At 45.9% G+C, this 22623-nt stretch overlaps 2 protein-coding genes across 8 annotated transcripts in view; one reads left to right on the forward strand and one right to left on the reverse strand.

The window, feature by feature from the left end:
* The window catches only part of LOC135911886 (uncharacterized), a 166256-nt gene that overhangs the window by 27926 nt on the left and 115707 nt on the right, over positions 1 to 22623 (reverse strand). For 4 of the 6 annotated variants that reach the window (XM_065444234.2, XM_070526783.1, XM_070526782.1 and 1 more), the window contains exon 2: positions 4520 to 4746. In XM_065444234.2, coding sequence (XP_065300306.2) covers positions 4520 to 4746 — 227 coding nt within the window. Of the gene's footprint in view, positions 1 to 225; positions 244 to 4519; positions 4747 to 22623 lie in introns of those variants that run through there. The other 2 variants (XM_070526781.1, XM_070526784.1) reach the window with 2 other exon arrangements.
* Positions 8547 to 19811, forward strand: LOC135911885 (pneumococcal serine-rich repeat protein-like). 2 transcript variants are annotated; one of them, XR_011509119.1, is made up of 4 exons: positions 8547 to 11161; positions 13949 to 14170; positions 14738 to 18506; positions 18881 to 19811. XR_011509119.1 is itself a non-coding variant. In XM_065444223.2 (3 exons), the coding sequence occupies exons 1-3, from the start codon at positions 8680 to 8682 to the stop codon at positions 17197 to 17199; spliced, it is 5166 nt and encodes a 1721-aa protein (XP_065300295.1). In that variant the 5' UTR covers positions 8547 to 8679; the 3' UTR covers positions 17200 to 19811. The 2 variants fall into 2 exon arrangements, 1 of the variants encoding a protein (XP_065300295.1); XM_065444223.2 differs by having other exon boundaries at positions 14738 to 19811.

Below are 22623 nucleotides of genomic sequence, written 5' to 3' on the forward strand. Positions count from 1 at the left end.
AAAATGCGCCTTCCTTTGAAGGACTTGCCATTCTTCAGTTTTGTTTCACCGTCAAAAGTGAAAGAAATATTCTTAGTGTGCAGCTTTGTGCAAGAATCATGCTCAACAGGAGTGGGAAAGGGTAAGCTGGAAGATCGCCGAAGAATAGAGATGTAATGTATTTATCAAGGGCAAGAAGGAAACTTTAGGTACACAAATTATTTGACGGAATTTGGTAAAACTTACGAATCTTGGCTTTTTGCACTGAAGCGAAAAAGGGTGATTAGCGCCACTCCGCCTTGAGTGAAAAAATTTAAACTTGTTTTACACTCCCCACAAGTCCCACAAGAACCGCGATCCCGTAACGTCACCTTCAGGCTATGCTTGGTATTTTTGTTCAGCACACTGCGAGTGAAGTGGCGACCAGTTTTTGACAAATAAACTTTGCAAAGGAAACGTGTCTTGTTTATTGCACCTAGAGACATGCACCACAAAAAAACAATAGACAAATATTGGAGCTCTCGCCTTGCTTTTGTGGATTGTTAGGTGGAACTAGAACAAGAATTCTACTAAATGCAAGGTTGGTTGTGACATTTACGACTCCTGAAGTGGTCTGACCAACATAGCATACATAATCGGCTGTTCAAACTATAGCTCCATATGTTCACGCCTTGAATTCGGTTCGAAGGCTCGACAGACTTACGGCAATACAATTTTGGATGTGTTCGTAACAATCACGTGAATGCAACAGACAATGTAGCTAAAAAGAACAGACAATGAAACAAAGAAAAATATAGGCGATGTTAACTTTTCTTTTTATATAAAGAACGTAGACATCGCCAATATACAGCGTAAGAACGTGGAAACAAAGATGAACTCGTCGCCAGTGGGAGCCGAACCCACAACCTGCTCACGTGATACCACGTTCAAGTAATTTAGATAAACAGTAGCAGTTCTTTCGTCCGTAAACTTAGGCGTTTCTGCATGATTACAAAACGTACGTACGAGCCGCTGTGGTTTCTCAGTGGCTATGGTGTTGGACGGCTAAGCACGAGGTCGCGGGATCAAATCTCGGCCATGGCGGCCGCATTTCGATGGGGGCGAAATGCGAAAACACCCGTGTACTTAGGTAAACTATGACGTGTCTCATAATCAGAAAGTGGTTTCGGCACGTAAAACCCCATAACTCAATTCAATTCAAGCTTACGTACGCACAACCTTAGTGTCAACCAGCCCTCCGATTATTTTTGCCTTTTCTTTGGTTTTAGGAGGTTTAGTACACGAACACCGCCCAGCAGGCCCGAAAACGGGAATCATAGGACACACGAAGAAAGCAATAGAGCTTGTATTGCACATAAATTACTTTTCGTGTCTATTGGATAATGCCACCTTTCCTATGTTTTACTGGCATTTCGTGGGAGAAATTGGGTAGAAAAAGAACACAGTGGTTGACCGCCATTTCTTCAGCTCTGAACTTATTCGCCGGAACAGCACGACTGCATCAGGTAACGCCATCACCTGGAGCACATCGCGATGCGCACAACTCCTTGGAACTCATTTTTGCGAAAGCTTGCAAGGTGGATGAAGAGTGACGAAAGAGACAGATTGTCGTCCACCTGCAATAGCGCAAAGCTACGAAGGAAGTCCATACTGTTTCTTTTGCAGAAGTAAAGCTCCGCAGTTGAAGGAAAATTCCTCCGACCGGAGGGACTTCAGAGCAGCATAAAACTTCGCGTTACCGTAGGTGGATAACAAACAGGCCACTTAATTTTTTCAATAATACAGATGAACGCGCACTCGTCTGCTTGTTATCTTGTGCTTGTACCAAAGTGCAATTCCAATGCGGAGTGGTCACACTCTCGTTAACCTATCTGCCTTTATTATATTATGTCTTTCTTTTTTCGCACACACAATCATACATGGGAACAATTTGTTAAGTTACATATTACTTATTGTGGCCTCCGACATATTTGCATACATGCCACTACTCCCTGGAAATGTGCGGCGCATAAAGCACGAAAAAATTATCAAGCGCGAAATCTGATAGAACTGTGAATAACCCGCCCATTTCATTTCAAAAGTCCCCCCTCCCCCCTCTCTATTGTTCGTGCACGACTAGAGAGGCATGGCAAAAATACAGGAGCTTGCATGTATAATTAGTAAGCGCTGGTGGCTCAGACATTTCTATAGATTTATGAAAGAAAAAAAAAAACTCTATCGGCGAAACGAGGAGCGATCACAAAACAGGAAGGACGCCTTGCGACTTTTCTAGCCTGCTTTTCTGCCAGACAAATCCAATGCCGAGTCTTTCCTCTCCTCTCCTGCTGGCATTCTTCTTCCAACTCTTAATTATTTCCTTAAGCGCTCACAATGCCTCCACATATCCAAGTGCCAAATAACTTGGAACATATTTTTTTTTTCGCATTACAGTAGGCAGAATTTTCCTCGCATTTTCATGTCGGTTCTCTGCCTTCTATATAGTACAAAGGCTTGGTTTTGCTTAATGACATTTTAGGGCCCCATTCCCTCCGCTCATTGGGTCCTTTCAAACTTGCACATCACACATAGGTTTTGAATAATGCACGTTCCTGCATCAAACAGGTGATGTATTAAGAACTAGTTGTAACCTTTGCGCTAGTCCAAACGTTTATATGCGGCTCAGTCAGGTCTATTTGAGCGGCTTACTCTCAATCTTGCCCGATAAACATGTGCTTGTTGGATATGATGCAATTCTCGCCAAACTACTTCAAGTGCAACTGCGTGAGCATTAGTTCTCCGTCATTTACAACTCTCAGCACTATTTGCTCCACTTCCGCACTTGAGAAAGATTAACCAATTTTATCGCAGTTTTTTAGTGCATTCCTGTTCCTGAGCATGATTCTTTCTTCAGCGCTGTCGAAACGCAAATGTACTGATAGAGATCGCTCTTGTCCTATTTTGCAAAGGAGAAAGAAAATAGGTTTTCCTTTGCAAATAAACTTGAGCACAACGAGAACGTCCTTTCGTACGTTACCAAATTATACAAATGAGGCAACTGCAGAAAAATGGCAAGGCAACTTATGACTCTTCGCTGTGCCTTCAGCTGCAAGGAAATAAAAAAAAATGTGGGTATAATACATGATTGTTTCTGTTTAATTATTATAATAAAAAATATGCGCAAACTATTTCTAGAGGTTTTTCAAACACAAAGGTGATTGCTCAGGCACTGCCGCATCTCGGCACCATCTCAACTGATATTAGGTAAGCTAAGTAAAACTTCTTAATCGAAGATCTTTGCGCGTATTTTCCGAGTGTTTTCCGAGTAGGACATGTCGCAAGAAAAGTTACGTCCCAGAGGTATCGATGGGCTATAGGAAACGCCGTACAAAGAATGAAGGGGATGGAGGGTTTTGCATTAACCCGAAGAAACATGGTTTCCTTAACCTGCTCCTCTAGTACGCTACGCGAGGACATGCACTAATTTTCTGTAGTTCTATGGCGGCTGCCTCCGGGAGTCGAAATCACGACCCGGTACTCTGCAGCAGAACGCCACAGCGTTCATCAGTCACCTGCCGCGGCAGGTCGAACAATGCTTCAAATGGAAGCGTACAGGGCTGTCAATTTGACCAGTGAGCCGCTTCCATCTGGGGATTTCTGGCCCCCCGTATAAGTCACGTGGTAGAGCGACTACCCGTGTAGGCTCCTTTCCAAAATGCTATCTACAAATAGAACAATGTTTTCTGCCCTTGCTTGCTTTCATAGCTCCTTACTTTCACATCAAGCAAACACGCAATCAAGGCAACGAAGTTTCATTGTCACTTGACTTTCTACTAACAAATTATTCTAGCCCTTAAGTTCCCGTAATTATTGTCACCTTATAGCTTCAAGCAGCACTCCTGTGTGTGGCAGATTTCTGTTTGCTAAATTGACCCCGACCTTTCAATTCTGGGGTATCAGAAGAAAAAAATTTCATTAAGACGCAGGCTTTATAGCAGGTGACCCCGCAATAGTTTTGAGCGCCTGGGGCTCTTTAAGAGCCAGGCGCTGGGGCTCTTTAAGCGCCTGGGCTCTTTAAGTTGGTTGAGCATAAACGTAAGCTCACGAGCGTTCTTTCGATTCGTGCCAATCAGAACGCGGCCATCGCGGCTGGGATCGCACACGTCACCTCGAGCTCAGCATCGAAACATTATAGCCACTGAACTAGCTCGACTTGCATGCCCCAATCTTGCGGATGACGACTTAACTTAACCTGTTAAGGGGAACAGCCTCCCTACCCACACTGATTGTAGAGAATCAAAACGCTGTTCGTCGTGGCGACGCAGTAGCTACGACGGCAATCAAGCTAGAGGTCGCGGATTCGACTGCCTGCTGCAGCGGCCGCGTTGTTATTCCGAGAAAATTGAATAATACTCGTCTGCTGTGCACCGCGCGAAACGTTAAATAACCCCAGATGGTAAACACTAATTCGTTCTCTTCCTCCACTACGGATCCCTCAGAGCCCACTGTCCATTCTGTGGACGCTAAAAGCTGCATATCTGTTTTTATATAATCGACTGCTTACTATTGTGCTTAGCTTGCTTCTCTTCTGGCGTCGGTGGCTTGCCCTGTTTGACCGGAACGGAGCTGCTAGTGCCAGCAGGTTGCGAAGGAGCCGCCATGTCAACGCCGCGTTGCAGTCGAGGTTCGAGCACAGCGTTCTTCTTTCTGCTTCTCGTGGCGCGCGCAAGACGAACGCGGCCTCGCAGCAGGTGACGATCGATGGCGTTAGGTACGATCCTGATGATGATACTATAAAAGAAAATGATATTCGAGAAGAGTGTGAGTACACAGGTTGCATTAAAAGCAAACTACATTTCAAGGATAACGAGTAATCAGATGCATGGAGCAAGAGCCGGTAAGCAACGTGAATAATTATGTTGCTGGAGCCAACTATGGAGAAACGTTATTTTTGTAATTTCGTTTCCTCAGTAAAGCCATTGTTAAGCATATTTGCACATTATGATGATGAGTACCTCAAGTCGTGGCGAGTGCCCACTGAAAGGGGATTGTTCAAGTGTGACGCAGGCAAAAATGCGCCAACTGAACACGAAGAGCGGAAAATGAGCTCGACAGTGATGCGGACATGAAATAACTTCTGTATCTTGTTGCAAATCCTTAGCAATGGGTTCACGTGAAACTTGTTTCCTAAAGTTAAAGAAAACATCACGGCAGAATTCACCTCACGATGACTGTCGATGATTACAGGATTAGTACTGAAGCAATGTAGCGAGACTGTTACCGCTGGCGACCTGACAATGGATGTATGACAACGACTTTCTGATGACTACTCAATGACGCGGATGGCAGGAAACGGCTGCACGATTATGACTGAAAGACGTCAGAATGATTACGCTAGAATGATGGAGAAGGAGTGACGTCGATGGAACGACGAAAGCAGTGTGATGAAGATGGCATGGCGACGATGGGGTAGTGTTTCCGAAGCGATGACGATGGCAAAACAGCAGCAGAGTTGGCGCTACGATGTTGGGATGACGAGTGTAGGAGGACCAAGTTAGAATAACGACTACGAACGTCCTCGATGGCACCGCGATCACAGTACGACGACCAATGTATAACGACGATAGTATGTCGACGACTCAATGACGAGACTGATATGACAACGGTGTTAGGATGTTGGCACGACTGCGAATGCATGACGTAGGTAGCATGATGACTACTGCTTCACGAAAGCTGTATGACGACGATAGCGTGCCGACAATGATGTGACAAAGACTATATGGCCACAGTTGGATGACGAAGCCGAAGCGACGGTGATAGAACGGCCTAGATACCGTTATGACGACGGTATGACATTGAAGGCCTGACGAATGTACGGTGATAACGGCCAGCGCGACGACACGGCGATTATGGTATGACAACGGATGCACAATAGCGACTAGTTGACGACAAGCGAGACATAAGTGAAGTTGAATTTATTTCATCACTAGCACGCATATAACATAAGTGAAGTATAAATGCACAATCGGATGTCCCGAAATGTAAAATTTCGGATGGACCTCCTTATAGGAAACAAATGAGGGCTAGTGTAGTTGCGGCAACAGTAGCAGGCTACATTACACGAAACTAAAGAAAGAAAAATGAAAGTACAGAAAACAGCTTTGAATACCAAAGTAGGGGATGGTAATATGTAGAACAAGCAATGCTGAAAGGTATTGACAGGGATCAAAAATAATTAAACAAATAAATTTGGAACAGTATAACACAAATATATTTAATGTTGCTATATTGCACAATAAAGCATACTACCAGTTAGGTAATGCGTTAATATATTACGCTTTAGCTTTGCGTTTGAAAGATTAAAGGGAGTTTCACTTGATATCGGACGGAATCGAATTTCGCAATGATATTATGCCTGAAAATATATAAAAAAAATTTCTGATAATTACTTTGAACTTTAGGAATGAGCAAATCATGGCGTACAGAAATCGTTCCGGTATTAATATTAGTGACGTTAGCACGGGTCAAACGAAACAACGACGCTGGCATGACAACTGCGACATGATCACATTTGAATGACGACAGTATGATTACGCTAGAATGAAGGAGAAGGAATAAAGTCGACCAAAGGAAGAAGGAAGTATGATGACAACGGAAGGATGTTTGTGAATTAGTGACAATGGTGAAACGGCTGCGTGACAACAACGGCGTGACGATAATGGTTTGACGTAGACCATGTGATGACGGTTGCGTGACAATGACGGAGGCATCATGAGAGTCGAATGATGGAACTTAAAGTGACGACCATGGAACGACCCCAATGGGATCACGACGATGGTATGACGACTAGTGCACCACGACTGTATGACGACGACTATGGACGGATGGACGGATGCAGCAAAAATTACCGCGCGACAGGCTGCTCGAGGCACTTTGCGTGTATCCGCGAGCTTCTTTGACGCTCGAAAAAGCACCTTTATGTAGCACATATTCAGCAATACAAAACTGTATGGGAAGTTCTTCATGTAGCTCTACAATTTTCCCATTTACACATTTTATCTAAATATAAAATTAATAATAAGTTGATTGATTGATTGATTGATTGATTGATTGATTGATTGATTGATTGATTGATTGATTGATTGATTGATTGATTGATTGATTGATTGATTGATTGATTGATTGATTGATATGCACGAATACACGCAAAATTGCCGCTTGATTGCCGCCTCGAGACACTTTGCGTGTATTCGCGAGCTTCTCTGACGCTCGGAAAAACGCTGCACTGCAGCACGTATTGAGCAATAGAAAGCTGCATGTGGAGTTTTTCATGTTGCTCTATAGCTTTTTCATTTAAACGTTTCATCAAGTTATAATATTCTATAAGTTAAATAATTGATTATGACTTATTTGTAAATATGAGGAATGCAAGAAAAGTAATATAGTTATCTTTAAGCGACGGCAAACTACAATAACTTGGTTCTGTCCAGCTACGTGGCACTTGCATATTTCTAAAACGTGGTGCGTGACAGCTGGGACAGTCTTTATATCGAAGACTTAATTAGAAACCAATTTCGAGCACTGATCTAAGAAAGATGGTGTGTAGCGAATAAGACGGAAGTGGCAAAGAGAGGCCACCTCATGGAATCGTGTCATCACAGCTTTACTAGTGCTAGTTTTCATCCACATTTACGAGGGCGAATCAGGAAGCGTTTGCCCGTATTTGTTTAGTCAAATTACGGCTGTAAATGCGAAGTCAACATATCTATTCCAAGCGGTGCACTTTTCTTGGACCAGACCGTACTTATGTACCGGTAGCGCCGCGGCGCAACGCCGCTCAGTTGCTGAAGGTAGCGGTTGTGCTTCGCACGAGCAACGAATTGTAATTTGTTTTGTACGAGTCATTTCACTGGAAGAGTCTGGACCACCCACCACGCAGTCCCGACCTCGCCCATAGTGGTTTCCGCATCTTCGGTTTGCTGAAGAAGTTCTTGGCAGGGCAGCGATTCACGTGCAATGACGAAGCCAAGATAACAGTCCGATGGTGGTTCCGCAGTCAGCCGGACGAATTCTACCACTGGGCCATCTCAAATTTAGTGCTGCGATGGGACGAATCTCTGTACCGGGGGGGGGGGGGACTATGCGGAAAAATATTGTAATGACCGTAGAATACCGTATATCTGTAATTCGCGGTATGTACCTTATTTTAGCTAATAAAAAATGAGGGCAAGAACTTCCTGATTCGCGCTGGTATGTTCAGCACTGCTAAAACATGGCAACTTGTTTTCCGCTTACTTCCGATGACTTCACATGGACATTAGTTGAACAGCGTAGCTTCTGAGCGTATGCCGTAGCGCTGCACAAACCGATTTTAACCTTCCACGTTCGCAAGGCACCAGTGAGCATGCGCTTTAAGAACGAGCCAGTTCATTATTTATCGCTAATCACACGACGAGACGACTCAGCCGCGGCAGATATTTTTCTTCAAGCGTTCCGAGTCACGCGATAAGCGTGCGCCGGGTAAAAGCGTCGTCACTGGCAAGATCGATGAACCAAGTAAGCGCTGCCTAAAAACTGAATTAAACAACGATGCTAGCACCACAGCTGATTTCGTTGCGGCAGCCACGTGATCAAAAAAAAAAGTCAGCAGTCACTTTCACGCGATCTTTCAAGACGGTAGGCAAGGTGCTGCATCTACGCCTAACGTGTTACGGGCTTTAGCTGATGGAAGATTCGCCAACGAACAATATCGTTCCTCCGTCGCAGAGTGGCCGAAAGGTGAGGCAAGCCCCGACGCTCTCTGGTACAGCTAACACATCAACCACCTCTGCCTCACCAAAGCATGAGCACCTGGAAACACCGCAAGCTGAAAGAGGAAGCACGGAATCGACAACAGAGGAACAAGTCCAGCAACATTATGGGATCGGCTACGTGATTTCCACTCCAAATGAGTGCCCAGGGCGGCGGACTTCAGTGAGAAACCCTTCTCCTCCTGACGTGCACCCCGCGGGTAAGCCAACGAGTAGCGACAGTCGCAAAGGTGACTTGCCAACTATCCTGGTCAGCGATTTGATCCGCACTCAAGGTCATCTTAACAAAGCAAAACGTAAGAGTAGCGCCCATACTCGTAGCGATGGTAAAGCGGCTCCCTTCAATCCTGGTGGCGGCTCTTCCGGAAAAGAGGGCATGGGCTCTAAAAGCCCAAAAACCGCGTCCAGAAAAGAAAAACAAACAGGTGGCAACGAATCGGACCACGCACGCCTACAAGCGCCGAAAGGTGAACACAGCCGCCATAAATCACCCCTTGCCCAACAAGGACGCCCTTGCGATGAACCCAAGGGTGTGGCGGCCCCCGTTAGCGCAAGCCGACGACAAGCCTCAAAGAACGAGCCTTCGCTTTCCGACGTAGGTTCCGGCAAGTGCAAAGCCGGTTCGCCCGGCTTCCGCAAGAGCAGGTCAACCCGCAAGGAAGGCACTGGCAGCGGGGTAAGACGCAAAAACAGCACGGTTGCAGCAACGACCCGTGACACTGGCAACGATTTTCATGAAATCGGGGCTGCCACATCCGGAACCGCAGCGACCACGTTTCTCAGCGTGCCGAAAAGGTCCCGACGACACAGCTTTCCAGGCAGAACCGAAGAAGTTGAACGTGCGGACGATCGCACAGAGGGTGCCGCAAGGCCTGTAGCGGAAGGCAATTTATCCTGCCCTACTGAATTTCTCCTTCTTTCTAAGTCCATGGAAGACGAGAGTACTGAGAAAACCCTTCCAGGGCGAAGAACTGAGACGAGTATTGGCATCTCCTCGATACAACTGGTAGGCAAGACCTGCTCGTCTAGCCCGGGAAAAGGTGCGGATGGCTCAAAAGCTACATCGAGGACCTCACCGCAAGAAAAACTATCTGGCAGCACCCTCCCGGCTTTCTTGGCTGCAGTACATTCACGCGTGAGCAAAAAGAAGCCACCTGGAAGGCAAGAACCGCGACGCACTGCATCGTTTTCGCCGAGGAAATCAAAGACCAGTGTGATCTCATCACGCGCTGAACTCTGCGCGGATGGCTCTCAACCTAGAGAAACGCGGCCTGAAAGCGGTGCTTCACCTTGCTTTATGCTCCCTTCCTCGTTTGTTACAGCAGCGGGCGATGGGAAAGCCCAGGAACCTGCTGGAAGTCAAGAAATTGCGCACGCCGACAGAATTTCGTCGAGCGCATCAGCGGCAGTTGCAAAACCATTAAGTTCTCTTGGTGAAAAGGACAGTTCGCGAACTACAGCAACACCACTTGCGGCGGCAAATGTGAAACCCGGCTCGCGCCATTCGTCCCTGACTGCCGTGTCAGCTGAAGGCGCTCACGCTGAGAATTTTAAGAGCGCGCTAGAATTAGGACACGCTGCAGAGATTTCGTCGAACCTAACAGCGACAAGTGCGCATACATCTAGCACGGAAGTGGGTGGGCCACAAGTGGCAGGAGCGCCAGCCGACGACAATTCCGCTGTCCGCATCCGCCATCCCTCCCATCCCTCGCATTGTCAAACACGTGAAAACGTGTACACTGGAAAGCTCGCTGAAAGACGGGAAAGTGGCTACGATGGAAGCATTTTGTTGGCGCAGTCACAGACAGCTACGTCGTCCTCCACAAAGAACGTGGCCGGCAGCTCGCGTCGTAGTGTAATAACAAGACGAGAACGGGTGGGGTCTGGCCCAGCCCTGGTTTCTTTGCCTACTGGAAACATTGAAGTCGCGAATAGCGAAAATTCAAGTCGGTTGAGCGCTGCCCAGGAAACCGCATGCATTCCGCCAGCACAAACAGGGGCAGCTACGACTTCTTCCAACACAGAATGCCAGTTTTCTGTGACGCAAGCTTCCACAATGCTGCAAAATGCTCAGTTACCGCCGGTGCCTGCAAGTCCCTCCCAGCATGCGCCTGCTGAGAGCCAATCGTCTGACCCTGGAAAATCTGCTGCGGCTAATGAAAGTGGCTACGGTAAAAGACTTTTGTCCGTGCATTCGGAGGCAGCCCTGTTATCTTCCACAGCAACCGTGGCGAACAACTCGAATACTTCAGCATCCGCACAAGAACTTCATAAGTCATACCCGTTCCTCGTTGACTTACTTACTGGAAAGACAAAAGAGGTGAATGCTGATAACTCAACTCGGACGAGCGGGTACAGGAACAACACCCAGGATTTGCCAACACAGCCAATTACAGGTATGCTCTGTTCTTTCACAACATCACTTTTTAATGAATGAACGAAAGCGTGATTTGTTCAAATACCATAACTTCAACGTGACTGAAGAATCCACCTAACACGTTGGCATTGCGGCCATGCGTAGTTTATGCAATTGTTACACGAGTACTAACTCAAGTGCATTCGTGCTAGTAAGGCATGTAGATTGGGCGTCTTCAAGACCAACTGCAACGAACTTTCACTTTTACTAAATACATTATAAATTACCAGTGTATACCACTAAAGCAATCACACAAGAAACACAGGACAGCACTCTGTCTTGTGTTTCTTTTCATGTGTCCTGTGTCGTGTTGCTCAAAGCTGTTGTTCACAAGGTGTATAAGAACCAGCCCAAACAAACACGCTGTTAAAATTGCATAGTTGTCTTGCTAGAGTCCTTTAACTAGGACCTAAGCTGATGACTCCTGCAGCAGGTCTTCGCTATGACGCAAGTCCCAGCAAGCTGCCTCCGAGATTTTTCGCCGCGCCGTGATCAGCCGTGGGCGCTGCCCTATTTCGGAGGTCATGCCCAGGTCATGCGTGACTAGCGGTGATGGCATCTTCTTTTTTTTTTCAGTTTTGGAATAAAAAAAATTCAGCGCCCTTTCAGTGTGTGAAGGCGGATGACCAGCGAACATTTCTTTTTTTTTTCAAAATTGGCTGTGGCCGATAGAACAATTCTTATCCTTGAGCTACATTACTCGATGAGGTGGCCGTTACTTCTACTAGATGCCTAAATGCATAATTATATAATTTAGATAATTACACTGATAAACTTTTCAATAAGTGCGTTATAAGGCAAATATTACAAGTGGCTAATTGTAGCCCATGAGCTCGCAAGGCGTATCTACGTAAAATAATTCTCAGGAATGCACCACTTTTGAGATGTTGTTCAGTGTCCGATCGACAAAATCTATTGGCGTTCCAGTTACTTCTGTGATTCAATGCATAAAACAACATTTCCTTAAAGGAGCAAGTCAAACAACAGTGCATTTTTGTTGCAAGTGTAACGGTGCATATCGCAAAACCGTTGTCATCCTCAGAATTCGCTCTAAGCAGATATGCCTTGCGAACTCACTATATACGATACATAGATTCGTATGTGTGCCGCCAAGTAACTATTTACATTTTAGACTGATCAGTGTACATGCTTATTATTCAATTTCGTTTTTCGTTTTATAATTTTGTTTGTGGTAAATGTAACGGCCACATCATTTAGTAATTTAGCTCAATGCTTAGAATTGTTCCATCTAGTACAGGCATTCTTCTTTATTATGGTGAAATGAAAAAAAAAAGCTCTATAGAAGGCCGAAATTAAATGTTGCTGGTGGACGCTGGTCGAGGCAAAAGGAGAGATTGGTTGCGTTGACACTACAACTCGCATCCTAGTAGCGTGGCTACGCGATTATTCTAAATTTATATCATCAATAATGACCAAATTAAAAAATGCAGTAAAACGCTCCATAGAGAGCATTTTAAAACTTGTCTAACAGAAACTTCGAACGCAGACTGATAATGAGTGGGGTATTAGAAATCCTTCAAGCACTTTTATTAAGTTCTTGCCACGTGAAACGCATTACCTGCAGTGATCTAAACAGTGGATGCAAAGTGGTCGTTCTTTTTTTTTGGTATGCTCAGGTGTAAGAATTTGGGTGGATATTTGTCGCCATATCATCCTAAGCACTGTATAATATGACTATAAAATTGGGAAATATGTTGAAGTACCATTTCTCAGTGTTGCTAGAGCAATATTATTTCACACCTGCTACAATGAAAACAAGTTCGACTTGGCTTAGGGCATAGGATTTTTTTATGAGGTTGCATCAAAAAGAGTCAAAACGGCTTTCTTTGAAGAAACAAATTTATGTGCATTGAAGTGCTATTCCTTTCGAAATATTCCTATTCCAAAGCAGCATGCAGCGGTTTCAGCCTTCTTGCTTCTGTGAAAAGGCTCTAATGGCCTCCTTTCCAGCACAAGTCCAGCACCTTCGTGCGGTTCCATATTGGTTTAGACAATGCTGCGAACAAGACGACCTTCCAGCCAGATGACACCATTGAATACACGCAAACCACAAGGCATGTTTTAGTAGCACATCGCAGTGTCTAATCAGAAGTCAGTGATAACATACTAACCCTGTACGAGGCAATGGGACTTATGGATGGCAAATGAAAGCTGCAGGAACATGCAGTGGAGACTACTTAAAGGTGACTGGTGTACTGGAAGCATAATAGCAGGCAACATAAGGAATTGATTTTAAGGTAATCCATTTTTTTTTTCAAGATCAATGATTTGTTAACACGAACCGTGCGTCCTAAGGACTGAAAATATGCCCAGAGGAAAGATAGTGACCCGCTATCTGGCATACATCACCACGTGGTATCGAAGTCGGCGCTATAATTGTCCATTCATCCGTCTATCATCGATCATCAGTGGCGGCGTCGTTCTAGACGATGTTGCTGCTGATTTATCTCTGATGAAATTGCTAAGTAATCTCCTTAAACGTGCTGTATTAAACTATGCGTCACCGAAAATGGTACGTCTGTGAGTAATCAGTCAGGCAGTTTAGCAGGAATAGAGATGTATACCTGACACAGCTGTTAATGCAACACTCAGCACAATGCTGCAAATTGTCTTTTCGACAGCGGTGCGAAGTAGTGGTTCCAAGCATGTGCCTTCTGAAAGCCCATCTGTGCCTTACAGTGCGATTAACTCGTCATATTAGTAATATCCACGTAATTTTATTTCTTGCTGTATTTCTCATATGTAGATTCGTATCACTGGCCCTCAGAAGACGTTACACAAGGCTCTGAACCTCTTCAACAAGAGCATGGCAGTCCACAACAGGCCTATGCCATTGTGCAAGCTGCTGCTGAACAATGGCTCTCTACAAGTACAGATCAAGATTCTGGCACTCATCGAGATACTCGTGAAACTTTGCAGCCGCATCATAACGAGCACTCAAAGCAAAGCAGCATGCATCAGCAGACAGGTGAGTTATTTTTAGCATGGCCGCAATGTGTAAGGGTATTCTAATGACTGAGGGCTGGCTTTCTACATCTGACATTGCAGTAGTTACTTCAAGAACGTTAGTATATGACAAAGCATATAGCTCCTTGATCAGTCCGTGAATTGGTCAGTTCTGAGTGAAGCTGCATAAGGTGGTGTATGTCTGCTGAAGTAGGTTGGTGGAGCAGAAATCATTGAAAATCTCACAGGTCTATGCAGGTGTTGGAAACCTGGCGCAGCTGATAAGATGCTTCAATATTGTCCTAGTTCTATGTCTCCAGAGCGAGAAAATTTATGCACGTTTTAATGACTATGACCAAGGCAAGAGGCGCAATAACTTATAACGACTGTGTCACTTATGAGAAGCAGTTTTACTGCTAAAGAGATAACGCATGGACCTAAAAATGAAGACGCAGGGATGATCGGCATATCAGAGCTCATCTGTGCCCAACACAGGTGATCGTATTCTATGTCACATTTGGTGTACTAAAATCGGGACCTCCATGTGACCTGTGCTCAGCAGAACCTATCCCTCTTATTCTCTCCGCAGGGACTGCATTGCCACAATCGGCTCCGCCGTTTGACTCGAGAGATGCTGGAATGCTTACACAACGCCTCAATCATTCCGATTCGGTGGACTCAGTTGCGGATCTAGAAAGTGATTTGCTCGAAGAAATAGCTGCTATGACAGCGAGTCAAGAGGCTGCAGGAATCGTGCAGCAAGGAATGCATTCATCCGCTTCAGATAATTCGATTCTGGGTGTAGAAACAACGCCAGAAGAGGCGATAAACAAATTGAAAGCGAGTCTACAGGCTGTAGAACAAGAATTGTCATTTCGGAGAATGACGCAGCAAGAAATGAATTCAAGAACACAGAATTCTTCGCTTCACAGTCTGGGGTCGCCTCCACTACAAGAGGTAGCAAGAGTGCAAGCTAATCAACAGGCTTTGCAACTAGAATCTTCACGTCGAGGAATCATGCACCAACGGATTGGTTCATCAGTTGCAGACTACTCGGTTCCGGCTCTGCCGCCACCGACGCAAGAACAGGCAGCCTGGATGACAGGGACACAGCGGGACTCGCCACAAGGATTACTGCCTTCAAGAGTAGGACAAGCAACGTTATTTTCACGCAGTTCAAAAAAACCAGCGTCCGCTCTGGAAACTCCGTATGTAGGAAAGAATGCCATGATGCAGGGCACAGCCTCGGTGCAGGAGCAGGCGCTGCAACTGGAAGCATTAAAAAAGCTAAGCACGATGCATCGACAGCGGCGACCACGTTCGCTTTCAGCATCAAGTAAAATGGAAAGACATTCATCGGATCATATTGCGTCGGTATTAAATGCAAGCTGTCTTCCAGTAGCTGCGAAACCCCGAACGCATGTGGAAAACGAAGATATCGAACATTCATCGCTTGCTTCATATAACGAGGATACAGCTGCAGAACGACACCACAACATGAATTACGGCCAACGAGACCAACTGGCTACAACGTCCTTCGTAAGAAGAGCTAGCCAACAAACACTCCGCAGCTCACCAAATATGATATCTTTTAATGCATCCGACTTTCCACCAGCTAACAGGCCATTGCCACAGTTGTCAAACACAGACTTACAGCTACTTAATGAAAGTGACACGCAGAAGGAACTAGAAGTATCGAAACTCGTACAAGCGATGACAATGCCCATGCCTGATCCTGCCTCCAATGCAAACAATGGCGCGTCAACAGCATTCGTAACGCAGCCCTCCTTGATATCTTTATCTACCCCGTCGAATGCACTACCAAAAGGTATGCCTTTCTCCCAAACCACTTATTTTCCATGTTCTACAACTTCACAAGCTGCACAACACCTTGTTCGTGACGTACCGTACTCCATCACCACAGAGCAGAGCTATGAACACATGCAACCGCACCCAACGCATCAACAGCTGAGCTTTATGCCGCCGCAAGAAGTGATCACTGCACCTTCTCATCAAGTAACCGAACACAATACCTCCACAGAGCCTGTCTCATATGCTCAAGGGACACCACTGTCAACTTTCTCAGCCTCATCCCACGACACACCCTATGTTGCGTCCTCCTTAGCATCCGAAAACACGGAAGTCCCCACCCATAACATGCCGCACTCCAGCACAACCGCGCACAACTACGAACACTATCAACAGTTCCCAACTTATCAACATTCAAGTTTTCTGCAATCGCAAGGAGCGATCACGGCCATTTCCGACCAAGGCCCGAAAGGCGCGATCTCAACAGGACCCATTTTATATGCGCAAGACACCCCATCGTCATATTTCCCTCCCTCATCCTACGACACCGCCTATTCTGCGTCCACAACATCCGAAGGTGCTCAAGCATTCCTCCATAACATGCCGCACACCGACACAGCAGAACAGAACTATGAGAATACGAGACCACGCACAACTAACCAGCAGTCAAGCTTCTTGCAATCGCATGGAGCGATTGAAGCAACTTTCGACCAAGAAACCAAGCGCACCACCTCAACAGGGTCTATCTTATGTGCTCGAGGAACCCGATCATCGTCATTCTCTGGCTCATCCTATGACATCGCATATTCAACATCTACAACATCCGAAAGGGCGGAAGCCTTCCCCCGTAACATGCCACACACCGGCACAGCGGAACGGAACCATGGGCCCTTGCAACTAGACCCAACGTATCAACGACCAAACGCTACTGCGTCGCAAGTAGCACGCGCTGTACCTTCCGACCTAGCAACGACACCCACTGTCTCAACAGCGCCAACCTTATATGCTCAAGAGACTGCACCGTCATCTTTCGCTGCCTCACCTTACGACACCGCCTATTTTGCGTCCTCTTCAGCATCTGAAAGCGCGCAAGTGATCACCCCCAACATGCTGCTCACCAGCCCAGGAGATCAGAGCTATGAACACATGCCACCGCACCCAACGTATCAACAGCTAAGTCTTATGCCATCGCAAGGAGCAGCCGCTTCACCTTCCGACCAAGAAATAAGGCGCACTATCTGAAGGCGCTCTTTCGTAAGTGTTCAAGGTGTCCCAATAACGATTTATTTCTGCCTTATCTTACAACATCGTCTATTTCGCGTCGTCTTCTACCTAAAAAGGCGCGTAAATCTTCGCCCTTAACATGCCCTACTATTGGTCAGCAGAACACAGCTATGTACGAATGCAACCTGGGTCATCGCTTGAAGAAAGTCACGCAATCGCAGGAAACAGCCTCAACGTCTGTATATCAACGAACAGAGCCCACAATCTCAACTTTTCTCAGCGTCGCGAGATACTATCGTCCTCTTCCTGCTTACCGCTCTCTTTAAACCCGGGATTGTGGATCATGTTCGAATCCCGAACAAACACGAGCTTTTGCAAGGGAGGTGACGTAATTTATTGCGAAAGGCTTAGCTATTTGGCACACGTTAGCGGAGTCGTCGTTAGTGTGGCTGAACTTTGCAAGAGTTGCAATAGGTCACCAACTCCTTCTGTGCAAACGGAAGTCATTATCTCGAGACCTCCATTTAATTTTCGAGGTTACCATCATTTTCCTACCCTTTGTCGCTCACTGAACGCTCCTACGAAGCTTCTTCCGGAGCCCAACTTTGAGCGGTTTGGCAAACGCTACAACGGCCCACTGTCATTACGCCAGAAAACGGGGTAGTGGGAGCGACAAGTCAGTTCGTATTCCTAAGTTTCAACTGGCCCGTCGAGCAGCTCAAGAACGAGGGTGGTTTTCTTGTAAAGTCATTCACTGCTAAACACAAACGAGTGAAAAGATCGAAAGACAACCAGGCCGCCCTTTGTCTAAGCACTTCCTGGTGGTTCATTCAGCGCTGAACAAAATATTAAAGCAAGGGCATTCCCAAACTCTGACGTAGCATGAGCCAGAGCGGATGTCACTACTACCAAGCATTCACTCAACGAGTGAGGAGTTCACCATCTTACATCGCACCCTTTTCGTAAGGCAAACCAGAATTTGGTAGGTCGCATTTGTGTTATTAAGCACCGTTTACTCGTTTCTTTGCTCCCTAACACCAACATTACGTGCTCTCTTGGCAGTTTGTGTCGAAATGTGCCCTGCATAAGCACAAGTTGACTTCAGCTGCTTCAAGTATGTTGTCCTCTGCGCACGTAGGCGATTGTCCACTATACTCAATACCGCGGCTCCAAACATTCCGTCCTGATGCTTTTCCACAGGAAGTAGCAAATGCCTGGCTTGCGGCAGACTTGCCACCAGCGCTATATACAGTTTCCCCAACGATGACCTCTGGGCATGGCCTCTCGATTTTAACGCATCCGCTGAAGTGCAAGACATGTACAGTGTCGATCACACTTGTCTAGAGTGGCCCGAAGGCTGCTCCGCACTGCGTCTGCGACGCCTAGCGACAAGCACCGGGTTCGAGATGTGTTGGCCGATAGCGCCACGCGCGTGGACGCTGCGGCATTCGCGGGCGGCCAAGATACAGGCCTGCGTGATTTGCGGGTCGGGAGCACCGGCTTTTTATCACTAGACGAGCACTGCCAGCTGAGCTGCGAGCGTGACACGGCTACAATGCTGCGGCCTGTATCTTGGCCGCCCGCGAACGCCGCAGCGTCCAGGCGCGTGGCGCTATCAGCCAACACATCTCGAACCCAGTGCTTGTCGCTAGGCGTCGCAGGCGCAGTGCGGAGCAGCCTTCGGGCCACTCTAGACAAGTGTGATCGACTCTGCACTCACCCAGAGAACCGCGCACTGTTGGAAACCGCCAGCGAGCTCAGCGCTTGTGCCAGCATACTTTCGTGTCCTACAATTAACGGAGCCTTCACAAGAAAAGACAGTTCATGGCGTGCCGAAATTACCATCTCGCTTATCTCGCCCTGTTCATCAGCCAGGTCAAGGTGACGTGCCTTTATAGCAGCTCAGAGGAAGGAGAATTTACAAGCAGACACTGGAACAGGCACCTTCAGTAGGCTATAACTTCAGAACCCATTCGATCAGTATGTTGCCCTTAGCTCTAAACAAGGGCAGTTTTCCCCCTAGCCCTAGAAAGAAATCACTGTTCCGGTTTCATCAGTAATTTTGATGATCATAAAAAGCACCATTTTTATAGCATGTGACTTCAAATAGGTGAGCATCGCATGCTGGGACACTACTGGTGTGAATGACCTACTTTCTAGGATTTGGTAGGGTTCTCCCTAACAGAACATTTCGAACTAAATGGCACTGCGCTTCTACGTCGTGCTTGATCAACCAGCATGAATACCGCTTTGACGTGTTGTTTTCAGAACGCAAGTGGAATTTGGCACTCTAAGTGATGTCAGTACCTGTAGGCAACTACTCCTTTCGGTTGCGCAAAGTTAAACATGCGTATTCTTTGAACAACAGACTCGCAGAACCTACACGGACCATGCGAACATGCCATTTTTTTCATTGTCCTCTTGTATTTGTGCATACTTTATAAAACAAAGCTCGTTAAGTAAATTTGGCTAACCAGTTGGTCAACATTTTTCTCTGTGCTGCGTAAAACATGACTGAATTACTTGCCGAGCTGCTATGTAAGTTCTTTTAAGTGTTTTACTAATGACACCCAGTGGTGCTTCTTGCTCCAGCAGTGCACCCGGTAAATAAAGTTGTGTATTCCACCTGACTCTACATGCTTCGTGACATTTATACACATGAAAACTGCACGTTGGCCAACAATGTAGTGCGAGTGAGCACAGCCTTGTTCGCGAATTCAAGTATTCTGTCACGACTTGAGAAACTGTACGCATAATGTATCCCCATAAGCACGCCGGCCTCTTATTGGAATAGCCACCAGTCTATACAAATAAATTGATTTTGTGAATTAGGCAACCCCAGTCTTATAAACTGAATGCGCCATCGGATGCATGCCTTTATGTAGCAATTTTAATGTGAAAACATACGCAGCGTTACGTGAAAATCCGTCGGCGTGACTGAAAAATGGTACCACAAATTGCCGACGCTGCAAAGATCAAAAACACGTGAAAAAAAACGCTCACATTGACTTCAGATTTCCCAGGTAGGTCCCTGCAAACAAAGGGAATCATATGCTTCGAACAAGAAATTTGGTAAATTTTAATTGGTCTGGGTTGCAATCCATCCGGGCCTCCGGGGTGCCAGACGTGCACACTTCCCCGACGCCGCTGTGGTTCCACGGTTCTGGCTGACTAAAAAAAGCTAAGCCTAGTACGTGCGTGAATGAACACGTCACGTCGAAGGCATCTGGCTGACTAAAGGTGTGGCCTAGTGAGTGCATGCGTCATTGGGCACATGATGGCGCAGCCAATGAAGAAGGAGAGGGGCCAGGTCATGATTATAAATCATGAGCGCGTTCATGGCGTTCCGAGGTATACAAACAGTATAAGGATTTCGCTTTCCCACACAGTAGCAGTCGTAAGTTATCTCTGCTAAATTCTGACCAACCAAACAGCACAGCTATGTTAAGCCTTATCAATAGCTGCGTAAAACCTGTAGTATATCGTCAGGTCATTTGTGTATCTGAGTGCATAACCCTACTTGAATGCCGTGTGGTCATCAACGGCTTTTTTTTTAATTTGTAGTCTTTTTCTGCTTATCCAACCCTACTTCAAATTTTACTTAGGTTAAATCCGGTGGCATACATGCCAAAACCACGATCTGATTATGAGACACGCAATAGTGGGGGACTCGGGATTAATTCCGGCCTCCTGAGGTTCATTACCGTGAACCTAAATCGAAGTATGCTGGTGTTTATGCATATCGCCCACAACGAAATGCGGCCGCCATGGCCTGGATTTGATCACGCGACCTCGTGCTTTGCAGCGCAACACCAAATCCACTAAGCGACCGCGGCGGGTCCCTATCTTACGGCCACTGCGTCTGAGCCCATTCTTCACTAATCCCCCGGAATAGTTGTGTGACTGGGAACAGAGTGCCACAGAAGTTATAAATGTACATATCTAATGTGCGTCACACTTCTCTATGAATACACATATCATCACCGTTGCCTTTTGGGCAAACATCGCCTTCGTCCTTGTTGCATTGCCGTTATGACGAATTCCATCTGTGCGACCACGCGAACGGCTCTTTAAACCTCGGCACACCTAGTGAATGGTGTACGGCGTAAATGCAAACGTTGCATGATACTTCGGTTGAGATTTGTGCTTTGCGCAAACACAAACATCGCATGACATGCGTTTCATCGGCTTGCACCAATGACTGTTGCAAGCACTGCGTTTAATTTCATTGCATATATTCACCACTTCGGGGAAGTTCCAGATATATTCTAAGATATTATTTTTTCTAGATGGGTCCATGTTAGCTGCACTACATGTATATTCGCTGAAGGGCGTACTATTGATAGGATATTTTTACTTGATTTCTTTATCGCGTTAAGCTTCAGCAGGTGTAACACGGGAGTCTGTCGGTACCTGTATTATTTCTTATTTATATTATTGTTGTCACTGCTGAAATGTACTCTAACATTCACTTGTTCACAGACGATTGCGTGGTCTTCCGGTAAATTTTCATGCTGCGAGTACCGAAATACTCCGATCTGATTTTAATAAAACTGGGGGGATGTTAATGGAACTAATTAACGAATACAAAGTAATGCGTGTATCTCAAAATATTCCTAATCCTTGGACACATCACAGTAACAATGTCCATTTAGATTTCGTTCCGTCATATGAATAGTATGCTTCGCACATCACAAGCAACTTACCTCTGTCCATTTCTGTAGAGTACATTATTACAAATGCTAATCACGTGCTCGGGTACTGACGGCGTAATTTTTCAAAGCACTTCCAAATTTAAGGTTGATACTTTACAAGACAATGATACGCTCCAAGCATGAACACGCGTCTCCAATATGAGATATTCGTCACATTAACCTGAATTCTTCATTTTAATTACAGTAGAATATTGGTCTTCCTTTCATGCTTTACAAATTCTAATCTAACCGCGAGTACGACTTTAATAAAAACTAACCTATCACCTGTCACACTAACTGTTAGTCGTTAAGTCTTCTTTTCTCGTTGTCTTCTAGCACTTCCTATCGCACCACACTTCACGACCTCGTACTGAAGTCACAGTACGTCTGGAACCAAATCGTTGACCGAAATAAGGCAGGAATTGATTCATGCTATACGAAGTCTTTCCTCCCCCGCACATCAACCGAAATGGAACTACGTAGCGTCATGGGTCGTAGCCATGACCAATCACAAACTTTTTCATGAAAGACAGCTAGCATTATACAATCAGTAGCATCTTTATGTTTTTACCATATCTCCCTGTACTTACTACTTCTTTAATGCAATTCCTTTGCAACCACTCCGTTCTTTAACGCCACCTGACCCTGAGGGTATTTTAAAACAACAAAAGAAACGAAGGCCCTAACACAATAGTCTTTAGAAAAAAACACCTGAAAACGCCCGTGCAAAGCGTTGTAATTTCCTGTG

This window comes from Dermacentor albipictus, chromosome 10, assembly GCF_038994185.2.
Source record: "Dermacentor albipictus isolate Rhodes 1998 colony chromosome 10, USDA_Dalb.pri_finalv2, whole genome shotgun sequence".
Lineage (NCBI taxonomy): Eukaryota > Metazoa > Arthropoda > Arachnida > Ixodida > Ixodidae > Dermacentor > Dermacentor albipictus.